The sequence below is a fragment of the Emiliania huxleyi genome (genome assembly GCF_000372725.1).
Source record: "Emiliania huxleyi CCMP1516 chromosome Unknown EMIHUscaffold_153, whole genome shotgun sequence".
NCBI classification, from domain to species: Eukaryota; Haptophyta; order Isochrysidales; family Noelaerhabdaceae; genus Emiliania; species Emiliania huxleyi.
In genome coordinates, this window is record NW_005201058.1 from 278,807 (window position 1) to 292,487 (window position 13,681).

At 67.3% G+C, this 13,681-nt stretch overlaps 4 protein-coding genes across 4 annotated transcripts; 3 read left to right on the forward strand and 1 right to left on the reverse strand.

Moving 5' to 3' along the window:
• Nucleotides 1-3,292: 3,292 nt before the first annotated feature.
• On the forward strand, nucleotides 3,293-5,132 carry EMIHUDRAFT_229191 (hypothetical protein; the record flags this gene model as incomplete). The annotated part of the gene is made up of 5 exons (XM_005786248.1): nucleotides 3,293-3,309; nucleotides 3,560-3,812; nucleotides 3,966-4,079; nucleotides 4,389-4,799; nucleotides 5,052-5,132. The coding sequence occupies 5 exons, from the start codon at nucleotides 3,293-3,295 to the stop codon at nucleotides 5,130-5,132; spliced, it is 876 nt and encodes a 291-aa protein (XP_005786305.1).
• Nucleotides 5,133-6,913: 1,781 nt separating this feature from the next.
• On the forward strand, nucleotides 6,914-7,401 carry EMIHUDRAFT_47101 (hypothetical protein; the record flags this gene model as incomplete). Its single annotated transcript, XM_005786249.1, has 2 exons — nucleotides 6,914-7,033; nucleotides 7,237-7,401. Coding segments are annotated over 2 exons (285 nt in total), but the record flags the coding sequence as incomplete, so codon positions are not given.
• Nucleotides 7,402-10,302: 2,901 nt separating this feature from the next.
• EMIHUDRAFT_229193 (hypothetical protein) lies at nucleotides 10,303-11,352 on the reverse strand (the record flags this gene model as incomplete). Its single annotated transcript, XM_005786250.1, has 4 exons — nucleotides 10,303-10,488; nucleotides 10,690-10,779; nucleotides 10,952-11,029; nucleotides 11,176-11,352. The coding sequence occupies 4 exons, from the start codon at nucleotides 11,350-11,352 to the stop codon at nucleotides 10,303-10,305; spliced, it is 531 nt and encodes a 176-aa protein (XP_005786307.1).
• A 918-nt stretch (nucleotides 11,353-12,270) lies between these two features.
• On the forward strand, nucleotides 12,271-13,272 carry EMIHUDRAFT_111554 (hypothetical protein; the record flags this gene model as incomplete). The annotated part of the gene is made up of 1 exon (XM_005786251.1): nucleotides 12,271-13,272. One exon carries the CDS (start codon nucleotides 12,271-12,273, stop codon nucleotides 13,270-13,272), a length of 1,002 nt encoding a protein of 333 aa, XP_005786308.1.
• Between the last annotated feature and the right edge of the window lie 409 nt (nucleotides 13,273-13,681).

A 13,681-nucleotide genomic window follows, 5' to 3' on the forward strand; every position in this document is an offset into this window, starting at 1 on the left:
CCTTCGCGGTGCCCAGGGCTGATGGAAGAGGCGAGGCCCCCGGCCCGCGAGGCCGCCAGCTCCGACGCTCCACCCCCGAAGCGCACGCGCTACACGGAGACGTGCTGGGGCGACGTCGTCTCGGGCGGCGCGCTGGGCTGCGAGGCGCTGCCTCCGCAGGCGTCGAGGGCCGCCTTTCGCGAGAGGTTCTGCGGGGGCTGCCGGCAGCGGGGCGTGTTTGTGCCGGCGTCGAGGGTGCGCATGCCCATCGGCGCGGGCTCCGACGAGATCGCCAACCGCCACGGGCGCGGCTTCTGGAACGAGCCGTCCCGAGCCTCGCGCTTGCCTGCGCACCGCGTCGTGAACCAGACATCCGACTGCTCGGGCCCGACGCTCGTGATCCTCAAGGACGAGCTTCCGGGCCCGCTGCCCGGCCTGGCCGAGGCCGCCGCGCTGTCCACCTCCGGCGGCTGGGTCGCCTTCACGGTCGGCCGCACGCTCAGGAGCGAGGTGGCTCTGCCGTCGGCCGTTGCGATTCCTCTCTCGCCGCCCCCGCCGCCCGAGCGCGACACCCCTGAGGCTCGCACCGCATCAGCCGAGGGGCGTGTCGAGGGGTTTGCGGCGGCGGCGCAGGCGGGCGAGGCGTCTGGGTCTGCGTTGGAGGCCGGCCTCGAGCCCTTCCTCGCGGAGATCTCGCTCGCTCTCGGCCCGCTCGCCGAGGCCGGCGCGCCGCCGCCGCCGGGGCCCGGCGAGATGACGTGGCACTTCGGGGGCGGCAGCCCCATCGACGACCTGCTTCTCTCTGGCTCCGCGACACCGCCGCTGCTGCAGACGCGCCCGACTCCGGCGGCAAGCGTGCCGCCGCCCTCCATGCCGCCTTCGCCGCCGGCCATGCACATCCCACTGCGTCTGGACGTGATGCAGAGCAAGCCGGTCCAGCTCTCGCTCGCCCTTTTGGTGATGGTCGCCGCTCGTCTGGCCGAGCTCGACACCACCAACCCCGCCGCCTTCATCGTTGCTGCGGGCTTTGGATTGCTGGCCCTCGCCAACCTGGCACAGGCCTCGCCTCGCTTTCTCGCGCGCGCGTTGACCCTGCTTCTCGTCTGCGTCTCGACTATGCGTCTTGTCAGCGTCCTTGTCCGCTCGCCGGAAGCGTTGGCCCGTGAGCTCGACACGTTCGCAGGCGTTGGGCGGTGCATCACCACGATGGCTGCAGCGACCGGCGCCGCTCTCGGAGCTCTGCCACCCTCTGCCCTCCCTCCGACCCGCAAGCTGCTCGCAGTGGGATACTGTGCTTGCGTGCAGATGTGCGTCGCTTTGATCCTCCGTGTCCGCACGGGCGACGAGCGCGCGCCTCCCTTTCAGCTGCTGCACATCGTCCTCCCCTTCCTCGCGTCGTTCCTCGCGGCCCATGCAGCTTCGCGCAGCAGCGTCGGGCAGAACGTGGCGCGGCGGGGCTACTCCATGCGGCTCGCCTGCGATGAATGCTAGACAGACTGCGTTACACGCCGCACGCGGCGGAAGCATGGCGGCGCCCGTGCGTTGCGTTGCTAGTCCGCGTCTGGACGGCCGCCGAGCCGTGAGCATGTTGGACTTGCGCGGCGGCCCTCGGACGTCGCGTAGCACTTCTCTGGTGTGCTTTCGTGCCGGTGAAGCAAGTTTGTCCGTTCCCTGCGTGCTGCGACTGTCGGTTTCTGACATAATTCTGAGACGTTCATGTATCGAGTGTGTGTGTGTGAGCGAAAATAGAGGACTACACAGCCGTACACTCACCCCGACACGCGAGCGTTCGCGAGCGGCATATAGGATGCTCCGCAAACCTTCCTAACTGGATGCAGCCCGGGGGGAGGGTCAGCCGTGGGCAAAGAAACCAGCACCTCATCAGTCTCTTCCTTGAGCGTCACAGCTCGGTGATCGCGCCGGCCGGACACCACTGTAACGTCCGTTCCGGGCATTTGAACGCGACCTTCGGGGGCAAAGACATGGGCTCTAGGGCTCAGACTGGACTCCTCTTGGTCCCTTCTGATGCCCTAGGCCACACCTGGGCCTTACCTGGGGTTCTAGGGGCCGGCCAGGGTTTGCCTCCCTAAAGGGGCCCGGAGGACCTTAAAATCCCTGTGTGGTGGCGGCGTGCCGTCCTCCCATCCCTCCTCTCGAGGTTCTCGAGGTGGATATCCTTTGGCCGCGTTGGGTAGCGAGGATTGGTCCTGTAACCCGAGCCACGGAGGCGTGTTTTCTGACGGCCGACCGTCAGTGCACGGAGTTGCCCCTTCTCCGACTGCCCCGGCTAGTTCACGGGTTTCGCGGGAGTGACCCCATGCGTCAAACCCGAGACCTAGCGCGGGGGTGGGTTGGAGGGGGCTCGCCCCGTTCCTCCCCATCGGGCCGCGTGAGCGGCCTCGCCTCGCAGATTCGTTTTTCGCGCCTGGGTCAGGCGCGCGGGGCATCCCCCGGGTCGCTCGACCAGCGATCCGAAGAGTGGCCGCTATGCGAGGGAAAGAGCGGGGCCCACGGGGTACGCCTCGTCCGGCCCCTTCCGAGGGGGGAAGGGAATTGTGGGGTCCCCACGGGCGCCTCTCTTCGGCCCTCCCGAGGGGGGGAGGGGAGCAAGGGGGTGGGGGGGTCGGGGCGGGGGGGAGGGGTCTCGGATTTCATGGGTCTAATACTTGCCTTTCGGGGAGGGGCCTCGGTTACGGCGAGCGCAGTGGCGCGCGCCCTACGTCTTCCCCTCCTCCCCAGAGGCAGCGAGTAGGCAGCGAGAGGGGGTATCGAGCGTGTGCCTGTGATAGTACTAGCACGCGCCAGTTCGCACCTGTGTCGAGCCTGTCTGCTAAAAGAAAGAAAGAAAACGGACAACCCAAGGGAGGGATGGGAGGACGGCACGCCGCCACCACACAGGGATTTTAAGGAGAGGGGTGTTGTGCGCTAGCCGTCGCCCACCCTTGGGCGTCCGCCTCTTCCTATCTCTCTTCGCAGTCTCTCGCCGATTCTCGCTGCAACCTTCATGCCACCTCGCGGTCGTCCCACTCTCGTCGTTCTCTCCCTTGTCGCTTCTTCCTCTGTCGCGTCGCTCTCCTCTGCCTCGTTCTGCGACGCCGCCGCCGCCTGCCGGTCCCTTGTTCTCGCTGCTTCTTGCGCCTTTCGGCGCAGCTCCGTCCTCCTCGGTCCTCGCTGCATATCCTGGCCCCTCGAGTCTATCGAGCTCTCCTCGAGCAAGGACGAGTCTTCTGACGCCCACTGCGATCATTTGCCACCCAGTCATGTCGTTGCTCAGGTCCACTCTCTCTTCGAACACTTACTTGTGCCTTCACTGATGATGCCGGCGCTGGGGTCCCCTTCGGGTGCATCGTGACGGCTGACAACGGGATTTCCACTGGTTCGTCCTCCTCGGAGTCGTCTTCCCCCTCTTCCTTCACCCGTGCCCAGTTTTCTGCGAGAGAGAGCTCGAAAGATTCTTTCGAGGCCTCCTAGAATTCTTGTTCCCCTCGCCGTCGACGGCCTGCCGCCGCTCTCTGCCCTCTCGGCGGCCGCCACAGCGAGCACCCACCCGCAGCCCGGGGGCCACGCGGCCGGGCACCAGGCCTTCGATGGCGGCCTCGCCCGCCATCGACCTGGGAGAGCCGCTCGCGGCTCTGTTCAAGCGCGCGCGCGTCGCCGACAACCTCTACCGCAGGTATGAGGGGCGGCTCGCGGAGCTGGGCATTGGCGATGCTGGCGACCTCCTCGACGAGGTCGCTGAGAAGGGCATCGGCTCGCTCGACATCCACGACCGCCAGGCGGAGAAGCTCCGCCAAGCTCTTCTCGGCCGGCGGGGCTGGGGGGACGCAGCTGCGGTCTTGGCATCCCTCAGCGGCTTGTCGCTGGGCGACACCCCGGCTGGGGTGGCGGCTGGCGATCAGGCGGCTGGTGGCGGGGCAGCGGCTGGCGGCGTGGGCCGCGGCGGCGCGCGCCCCGAAGAGGCGGACGGCGGTGCCTGCGACGCGCAGGCCGCTGAAGGTGGGTCCGGAGGTGGGACCGAGGGATCCAGTTTGGACCCCTTGGAGCCCGCGCTGCCGGAGGGCGGCGATGGGACGATCGCCGCCGAGGGGGGGGAGGAGGAGGTCGAGGGCGGGCGGAAGGCGCCGCGGCGCCGCCGAGGGCGGCGCGGCCGTGGCGCCAGGGGTCGCGGGGGGGGGCTCGAGAAGGTGCCCGACACCGCGGCGGGTTTGGCTGCTGAGCGGCCAAACCCAGTGGAGGAGGTTTCCACCGGCGGCGCGGCGCCGGCGGAGGGGGAGGAGGGCGGCCCGCCCTCGCTCGCTGCTGATGGACCTGGACGTGCCCCATGTTGGGGGCCCGCCGGCATTACCCCGCCCGAGACGCCGGTCTCGGACGCTGCCGGCGCGCCCCACCCTTTCAATCTTTTAGATGAGGCCACGGGTTCTAAGGCGGGCGAGGCGGCTGCTGAGGCGTTGGCGGAGGCGGCGGTCGACGCGGTCTACGGGGCGCTCGTGGCGGCGACGCTCGAGGAGTGGGCTGGGGCGAGCACGGACAACCCCGTCTCCGCGGAGGACGCTCGAGGCCCAGGCCTCGAGTGTCGGGATTGCTTTGAGAACTTTTACAAGGAGTACGACGTGGAGCCGTGGCTGTGGCGCCGGGCGTTGCGTGAGGGCTGGTCGGAGCTGGGGGGCTGGTCGAGAGAGGAGATGGAGGCGGCGGAGAAGGAGATCTGGCGCGGCGAGAGTTCTGAGATCTCTCAGCTAGGCGAGATGGTCTGCGATGGTTGCCTGGAGGGCTATTTGGGGGGAGGCTTTGGCGACTACTCGGAGCTGCGCAGCGGCTACGTTGCGCCGTATCCGGGTAACCCCTGGATAGGTCGCTCGCGCGACCTCTCCTGGATGCGCAAGGGGCCCATTGGGGTCACGCGGAGGGAGGCGCTGTTAGCGGCGGAGGAGGCGAAGGCGGCCGCACGGGCGGCGGAGAAGGCGCGGGCGGCGGAGGGGGGGAAGGGCGGCGGCAGCGGGCGGCAGTCCCGCGAGGCACGCCGGCGGAAGGGTTCGTCTTCGCGGGGCGGGGTGCGCACTGCGCGCCGCGAGGATGAGGAGCCTGAGCCAGGGGAGGGTTGGGAAGGGGGGGCGAGGCCGGAGGAGTATGACGGCCTCTTCGACGGCCCATAAGGGGCCGTTGTCTGCTGTGCCTTTTGTGGTGCTAGTTCGTGCCAGTCTGCTGTGAGAGGGGCTTGCATTGTAGAATTCTTTCGAGGCTGCCCTGCCGATCAGCCGTACGTGCGGCGTTGCTAGCCTCGCGCCGAAACGGAAATGACCAACCTCGGCGCGCTCGACCTCGACGCGATGGATTATGATCCGGAGGAGGACGACACGGAACCGTCGCCACACGGCAGATTCCTTCGCGGCGCGGCGCGTCCGGGCTCAGCTTCTGTGCGCGCATGGCACGGCGTCATCCCTGCACAGCACCTCACGCCGCTCAAGGCAGACGCCATGCTGCTCAAGGAGAAGGCGCCGGGCGAGACATTCTGGATCGACGCCGAAAGCACGCCGCGCTGCTCGCTCGAACAGCTCGCGTTGGCGGTCCTGCGCTTCCACGCAGGCAGCGAGGTGAGCGCCGACTCTCCGCCGGTGCGCGGCGCCGAGTTCTGGATCCAAGTGCGCGGCTCTGACGGCTCGCCGACCATCGCGCTGCACTGGGACTCCGACGAGCTCCACAAGCGCGCGAGCGGCGAGCACCTTCCTCCATGGCTGGCGACCGTCACCTACCTCGGCTCGAGCGGCGCGCCGACAGTCGTCCTCCCCGCCGTTGCGGACGCGCACGGCCGTGCGGTGCGGGCTGGCGCGTGCTGCGCACACCTCTCGCACCCGGTGCCCGGCAAGCACCTCGCGTTCGACGGCCGCCTCTTGCACGGCGCGCTGCACGACATGCAGGCGCCGAGCGCCGCGCCGCACGTGCGCATCTCGCTGCTCGTCAACGTCTGGCTGGGCCACCGGCCGGCAGAGGCCGCGACGCTGCCGCCGCAGCTCGCCGCGTCGCTCTCCAACGCGGCCGTCGCCCACTTTGGGCACGCGGTGCCCGTGGCTCCAGAGGCGTCCGCTGAGCCCGACGCGGCTGGTTGGCGGAGTCTCAAGGTCGGCTTCGTGCCGCGGCGCTCTCTCTGTGACGCCACGCCCGGCTGGCGAACTCTCGGCCTCGGCTTCCCGTTCTTCCACCCGCCACTCCGAGTGCGTGGCTTGCCGCCGCCGCCCACGCGGCCAGCTCGAGCTGACCCCTCCGACGCGCCCCACGTGCCATCGCTGCTCCTCGTGCGCACCCTCGGGCTCGAGTTGCCTTTTGGCGACGCGCCCGCGCAGCCGCCGCAGCAGCAGCCACCGCCACACCCCCCGCCGGCCTCACCGCCCCCGCCGGCGCCGGCGGCGGTTTCGTTCATCGAGGCAGCTGCGGAGCTGCGCTCCGCCAACGACTGGATCGCCACTCGGGCGCTTCGTGCGCTGCTGCCCCGTCTGGGCACGCACCTGCGCGACGGCGACGGCGGCAGCGGTGCGGGCAAGACGCTTAGCGGGCAGGAGGAGGCGGAAGCGGAGGAGGGTCGAGACGAGGGCGCGAGTGGCGACCACCGCTGGATAGGCGGCGAGCCCGCGCTCCTCTACCTCGCACGCGAAGGCCACGAGCTGCAACGGCTGCAAATTGTTTTGGCCCACCACCGCGTGTGTTGAGATGTGTGCGTCACCTTCCCGTAGGCCTCGAGGCCTGTGCCCTCGCCGCCCTCGCCGCCCTCGCACCGCCTCGCGCCTCGCATCCCGGCGGCGCCACCCCCACCGGCGGCGCCACCGCCTCCGACGCCGCCGTCTCCACGGACAATCTCCAAGGCAGTGCAACTTCTCCGCCATCGGACCAGTGTCTGTCTGGACACCAAGCAGCTGCATGGCACGACCCTTGCGCCGCCGGCATCGACGCCGAGGACGCCGACGGCTTCACCGCGCTGCACTTTGCGGCAAACATGGGCTTGCGCCGCCTCTCTGCAGCGCTGCTCGCTTGCGGCGCGGCAGTCGACCGCAGTACACGCGACGTGAGCTCCCTTCACACAAAAACACAACCACGGACCCAAGACGCACAAGCACAGACAGTCGAGAAGGGTGAGACAGCGGCGACAGTCAGAAGTCAGCGCTGGGTCCCAGGGCGAATGCGATGACGGCCTCTAGTGCGAGCTCTAGCTAGTGAGCTCATCGCGACTATATGCAGCGAGTTAGTTAGGTGAGCTCCCTTCACGAGCCCGGAGGGCGAACGCCGCTCCACCTGGCGGCCGCCTCGGGCCAGAGCGCCATCGTCTCTCTCCTCCTGGCCGCCGACGCGCCGCACAGCGCAGAGGACTGGCAAGGGGCCACGCCGTTCCAGATGGCGTGCCGCCGCGGCCACCACGTTGTCGCCGCCCAGATCTCGTCGTGGGCAACGCGTTGCGGCGGCGGCGCGAGCGAGGTACCCACCGAGCAGGAGCTACGCGGCTTCGAGCTGGTGGAGGGGATGGCGGTGCGGGAGCGCGCGAGGCGGCGCCGCTGCATCGACGGGCGGCCTCTGTTGCAGACGCCGTTCACGCTCGACGGGCTGCTGAGCGACGACGGCTGCCGCAGTCTGATCGCCGCGGCGGAGGGCGTCGCGGCGCGCCGCGGCTGGCTGTCGTCCCGCCACCGCTACCATTCGACAGTGGACATGCCACTGCACGTCGTGCCGAGGGCTCAGTACGCGGCACTGCGCCCTAGAAGCTGCGTGTGCACACGCGTTTTCGTGCTCCAAGTACCGCTCGAGAGGACGCGCATTCGGCTGTACTCGGCCGTACTCGGCCGTGCTTCTACTGCGTGTGCGTGTGCTTCAACTGCGTTCGCCCTGATGCCCGCGTCTCCACCGCAACGTAGGCGTTGCGCTCCCTCCTCGACGGCACCGTGCTCCCGACGATGCGCCGCCGCTACGCCACCGCGCCGCTCCGCATTCGGGAAGCGTTCGTCGTAAAGTACGAGGCCGCTGCAGCTCCACCTCCCGCCGACCGCGCGCCCGCCGACGCGCAAGGGACGCACGCGACGGCGGCGGCGGCGCCGCGGCAGGCCGGGATCCGTAATCGCACAAGCCGCCCCCCTCTCTGTTGTCCGCCAGTGTGTGAGACTCTCTCCCTTTCCCTCTCTCTCCCCCTCTCCCTCTCCCTCTCTCTCGCATTCGCAGCTAGTTCATCTCCCTTCCCCCCTCCCTCTCCCTCTCCCTCTCTCTCTCTCGCATTAGAGCAGCTAGTTCACGACAAGGCGGTGAGTACCTGTACTTGGCGGCACCGCGGCAGGCGGGGCTGGGCATCCATAGAGACGGCACGCTGCTCAACTGCGTGCTGCTGCTCTCTGACCCCGCCGACTTTGACGGGGGTGGGGGCAGTAGTAGACGCGAGTAGGCAGTAAGGCAGGAATAGTAGTGGGCAGGAGTAGCCAGCAGAAGACAGCAGTAGACAGCAGTGGGCAGTAGACAGCAGTAGACAGCAGTAGACAGCAGTGGGCAGTAGGCAGTAGTCGGCAGTGAGGCAGGGCGAGGCGGAGGGGGGCGGCGAGGGGGACGCAGATGGTGGAGGCGAGGGCGAAGGCGGTGGATGCGGTGAGGGCGGGGGAGAAGGCTCCGGAGCGATTGCACACATCCCGGTGAAGTCGACGCACTGATATGCGGTGCTTTGCAGCCAGTAGACAGCAGTGGGCAGTAGACAGCAGTAGACAGCAGTGGGCAGTAGACAGCAGTAGACAGCAGTGGGCAGTAGACAGCAGTAGACAGCAGTGGGCAGTAGACAGCAGTAGACAGCAGTGGGCAGTAGACAGCAGTAGACAGCAGTGGGCAGTAGACAGCAGTAGACAGCAGTGGGCAGTAGACAGCAGTAGACAGCAGTGGGCAGTAGACAGCAGTAGACAGCAGTGGGCAGTAGACAGTAGACAGCAGTGGGCAGTAGGCAGCAGTAGACAGCAGTAGACAGCAGTGGGCAGTAGACAGCATGGGCAGTAGTCAGTAGTCGGCAGTGAGGCAGCAGCAGGCAGCACCCCCGCCGATTGCCTAGAGCGTCCCAGTTTCCGCCTCATGCGCCGCCGTCTGCCTCGCGCCCTACCGCCTGCCTCACACCCTGCCGTCTGAAGGCGGCACCGTCTTCGCGCCACCGCTCGACCGTTGCTACCGCGCTGGCCGCGGCGATTGCCTCTGCTCGTGCGGCCAGCTGCCGCACGGCGCCGCCGCAGTCACGCGCGGCATCCGCTACGTGCTCATCGTCTTCATTGATGAGCTCGTGTTTGACGACGCTGCCGTTGACGACGCTGTCGTTGGCGAAGCAGCGTCGCCGCCACCACCGCCCCCCTATCTCCCCCCCTCGCTCCCGCTCTCGTCCCCGCCTTCGTCCTCCGCCTCGCCGGCCGCGGACGCCCTCGTCGGGCAGCTGCGCGCTCTCGTCTGCCAGCACGAGGCGGCGCCAATGTCTCTCGAGGCGCTGCACGCGCGGGTCTCGGAGTTGGCGGCGGAGGCTGCCGTCGGTCAGACGGCGCTCATGGCGATGGCCACATCAGGTGGCGTCACCACCCGCACCACCGGTGGTCCTACCGCCGCGCCCGCTTGCTCGCCCTCGTCTGCTCCCTCGAGCCAGCCGATGGCCTCGCCGTCTAGCTCGCCAAGCTCCGCGCCCTCCAGGAGTCCGAGCGCCGCCCCCTCTGCCTCGCCGCTCACCGCAGGTGGCCTTGCGGGTCTGGCACCTCTGGGTGCGGCGGACGACGCGTCTACGAGCGGTGCTGACTGCGGCATCAACGGCGCCGCACTCGCAGAGAGCGGCCGCGGCGACGACGGCGGCGGTGAGCGCGAGACATCGGCGGGTTGGATGGACGCGGCGGAGCGGGCGGCACGTGGATTCTCAGCGGATGAGACGGTGGTGATGCCGCTGCCCAACTTTGATGACTCTGATGACGACGATTGATGTGGCCAGAGCTGTAGCGGTGGTGGAGTCGGGAAGGAAGGGAGGTGTGAAGGGAGATGTGTCGTTGTTGCTATTCAACTGACCCAGCCTTGTGCGACGGCGACCGGTGCACTGCAGTGTGCAGTTTCGTGTGTTCGCCTCCACGACCTCACGCCCTTACGTCAGTACTCTAGACACATAGAGGGTGCGGTGCGTCCAGGCATCGCTTCAGTGAGGCCAAAGTGAGTTTATGGATGTGTGAGAACGGTACGGGACACGAGGAGGCGCACGCGGACCAACTCGTCGGTGACTCTGCTGCACGCCTGACCCGGCGGACATGGAAGAAAGAATCTCGACGGCGGGTCGGCTCGCTCAGATACATATCATTCTCAAACACGTAGGCATGACGCGGATCTCGTAATACCCCTTGGCATATTCGGCTTGCCCTCCACAGACTCCTCCTTGTACTCGCGCAGCTGGTCGGCAAGGGGAGTCGTTCTCGATTCCTTGGTGCAGTTGGCGGTGCTCGGGACCGGGCGGCCGCCGACCTCAAGCTCAATCACCGGTGGCACAGCCTGGCTCCGAAGGGCCGGAGCCTATGGCTGAGATCTAGGCGTGCCAGCCATCCTTAGCACGGATGGCTGCGAAACAGGGAGCGCAGCCATTTTATATAATATAAAATGAACTCGGGGGCACGGGACGCGGCACAAACGGGGCACAAACGCCAGGCTACAAAGACGGGGAGGCACGTAGTGACGCAGGGGAGTCTAGGCGACGGCGGCGTCCTCCGACGCCGCGGCGAGCCTGAGCTCGGTCGCAATCTCTTCCGCCGCCGCGAGCTGCAGCGCGACTGACGTGCGCTGGGCCTGCAGCGACAGCCACGACCGCGTCGACCAGCTCGCCTCGTCCTCGTGCTGCCGCTTCAGGTGCAGATTTCGAGGTTAGTGTCCGAGGAGGCCACCGGCCAAAAGCGCATGTCTTGAAGGTCCGATACTGGAAGCCCATATAGGCACCTTACACTCCCCCGCAGTATCGCACCTCTTGAGCGACACTACGTTTCCTCAGCTGGGGATTCTCCGGGTACCCCTCTTTGTACCCGTGCTGGCCGGATTCCTCCTCCGAACAAATCAAGTTCGATCGGCCCCAGTCTCGAACTGGCAGCCACTATCTCACCGGAGGTACCATGTCAGGAGACGGAACACGGAGGAGCTGTCGCGGATGAGCGCATCAGGGACGTGAGGACGATCTTCAATGCCCCGAACGTTGATGTTGCGCCACGGGCCGCCGACGTCGGAGATGGCAGGCTCAGTCTCAGACGTCCAGACGGCAGAGGCGCTCGTAGAGGCGCATTGGACTTCTTGCCAGAGGCGTTGGACAGCGGGACGGGCTAGCGCGAGGAGGCGAGACGAGGAAGAGACAGCAATGAGGTAGAGTGGCATTGCCACGTCGAACAGATGCCCAACACTCCCCCACGACGTGGTAATCGCCACACAAGGCAGAGAGGGCGTGTCGATCGTCGCGTGTTCATCGCGTACAGCTCCGGTCGTGTCGAGCGGCGACGTCGGAAGTAGCGGCGGCGAAAGGCAGGGTCCACATTCGGTGCGAGATCTTTGCGGTAACTGCCGTTGCAGCAGCCCGAGAGCTGGTAGCGGAGGCAGCAGCTGCGATGGTGGTCCGTAGGCGAGGAGAACGGACCGGTAAGGAGAAGCAAGAGGGGATACTCGTGTCCACACAGCCGCAGTGCTGGCGGAGATGCGCTCTGTCGCAGAAGATCCGCAAGCACCAAAGTTGATGTTGCGGTTGTACTCATTCTGCTCAGCCTCCGTGCCGAGCAGTTGGCGGCCGCTGTGCCACCGTGCGCCGAGCCTCTGTGCCCAGCCAATCACCACGGCTCGCGCAGGTGCCCATGGTGCCAGCCAACGTATCGAGCGTAAGCCGGAAATGCTGTGCGGCAACACATCTCGCTTGTGTGCCGCACCAGCTCTCATGTCGGCCTCAGTGCCGCACTGCTCACTCCGTGCACTCACCGGTCGGTACCATGTCAGGAGACGGAACACGGAGGAGCTGTATAGGTCACTAGAGACCCACACCATCGCTACATCACCACAGCCACCAAGTCGGATACAAGTCGATGACAATGTGCGCGGCAGGAGAAACCCAACAGCATGACAATGTGCGCGGCAGGACAAACCAAACATGAGACACGGTTACACAAGGACGGTCAAGCTACGGTCAGGAAGTAGGTTTGAGTTCACACTCTCCAACAGTTAGCCGTCATCAACCTCACGCCTTACACAGCGGTCACAGGCGCAGCCTCGCAAGTCCCGTCCCCCCGGTCCCGTGTTGTCCCTTCATATATGCATTGCTGCATCGCTGCTGCAGAGATGACTCTCCCCCGCCGCATCGTCGATTGCCACCACCACTTCCTTGCGCCCGACGAGCCCTTCCACGCCACGCTCGGCGCGCTCGGCGCGCCCGCCTACACCGCGGAGCAGTACGCCGCCGACTCGGCCGGGCTGCCGATCGAGAAGACTGTGCACATCGAGGCGCTGGCGGACGACGGCGCGGGCGAGGCGGCGTACGTCGACGCGCTCGCCAGCCGCGGCGCCTGCAAGGTGGCCGCCATCGTCGCCAACTGCGACCTCTCTGCGCCCGACGCCGCCGCGGCGCTCGACAAGATCCAGGCGGCGAGCGCGCGCGTGCGCGGCATCCGGTACATCCTCGACTACGACGGCCCCTTCGACGGCGAGTGCCCGACGCACGTCGCCTGCAAGGCCCACGCCACCGACTACCTCCGCGACGCGTCCGCCGCCGCCGCGTTTGAGCGCGGCTTCGCGCTGCTCGCGGCCCGCGGGCTGTCGTTCGACCTGCAGCTCTGCCCTGCGCAGATGGAGGCGGCGGCGGCGATGATCAGCCGCCACCCCGGTGTGCCAGTGGTGATTGACCACATGGGCAAGCCGTGGAGGCTGCGGGCGGACGGCGGTGCCGCCGACGCGGCAGAGCTAGCGGCGTGGCGCAAGGGGATGGCAGCGCTGGCGGCGCTGCCGCAGGTGAGCTGCAAGCTGTCGATGCTTGGGGTGGCGGTGCCGGGCTGGCCGGCGGGCGGCGCTAAGGAGGAGCTGCTGCGTGGCTTGGTGCTCGAGACCATCTCGCTCTTTGGCGCGCGCCGCTGCATGTTCAACTCCAACTGGCACATCAACGGCGCCGTCTCCAACTCGGACGCCGGCGACGTGCCCAGCGACGAGGCGCTCACGATGGCTTCCCTCTTCGAGCGCTTCCACGGATGGGTGGCGCACTTGGGCGAGGCGGAGCGCGAGGCGCTCTTTGCGGGCAGCGCGGAGCGCTTCTACCGCATCTAGCTAACCCTCCGGGTGCGGCGGGCAAGGCTCATGTTGCATAGCCAGCACCTCTGCTGAGAGCACGTACCCGCCCGTCTAGGAAGTGTCTAGGAGGTGTCTAGGAAGCCAGCACCTCTGCTGAGAGCACGTACCCGCCCGTCTAGGAAGTGTCTAGGAGGTGTCTAGGAAGCCAGCACCTCTGCTGAGAGCACGTACCCGCCCGTCTAGGAAGTGTCTAGGAAGTGTCTAGGAAGCCAGCACCTCTGCTGAGAGCACGTACCCGCCCGTCTAGGAAGTGTCTAGGAAGTGTCTGGGAAGCCAGCACCTCTGCTGAGAGCACGTACCCGCCCGTCTAGGAAGTGTCTAGGAAGTGTCTAGGAAGTGTCTAGGAAGCCAGCACCTCTGCTGAGAGCACGTACCCGGTCTGTCC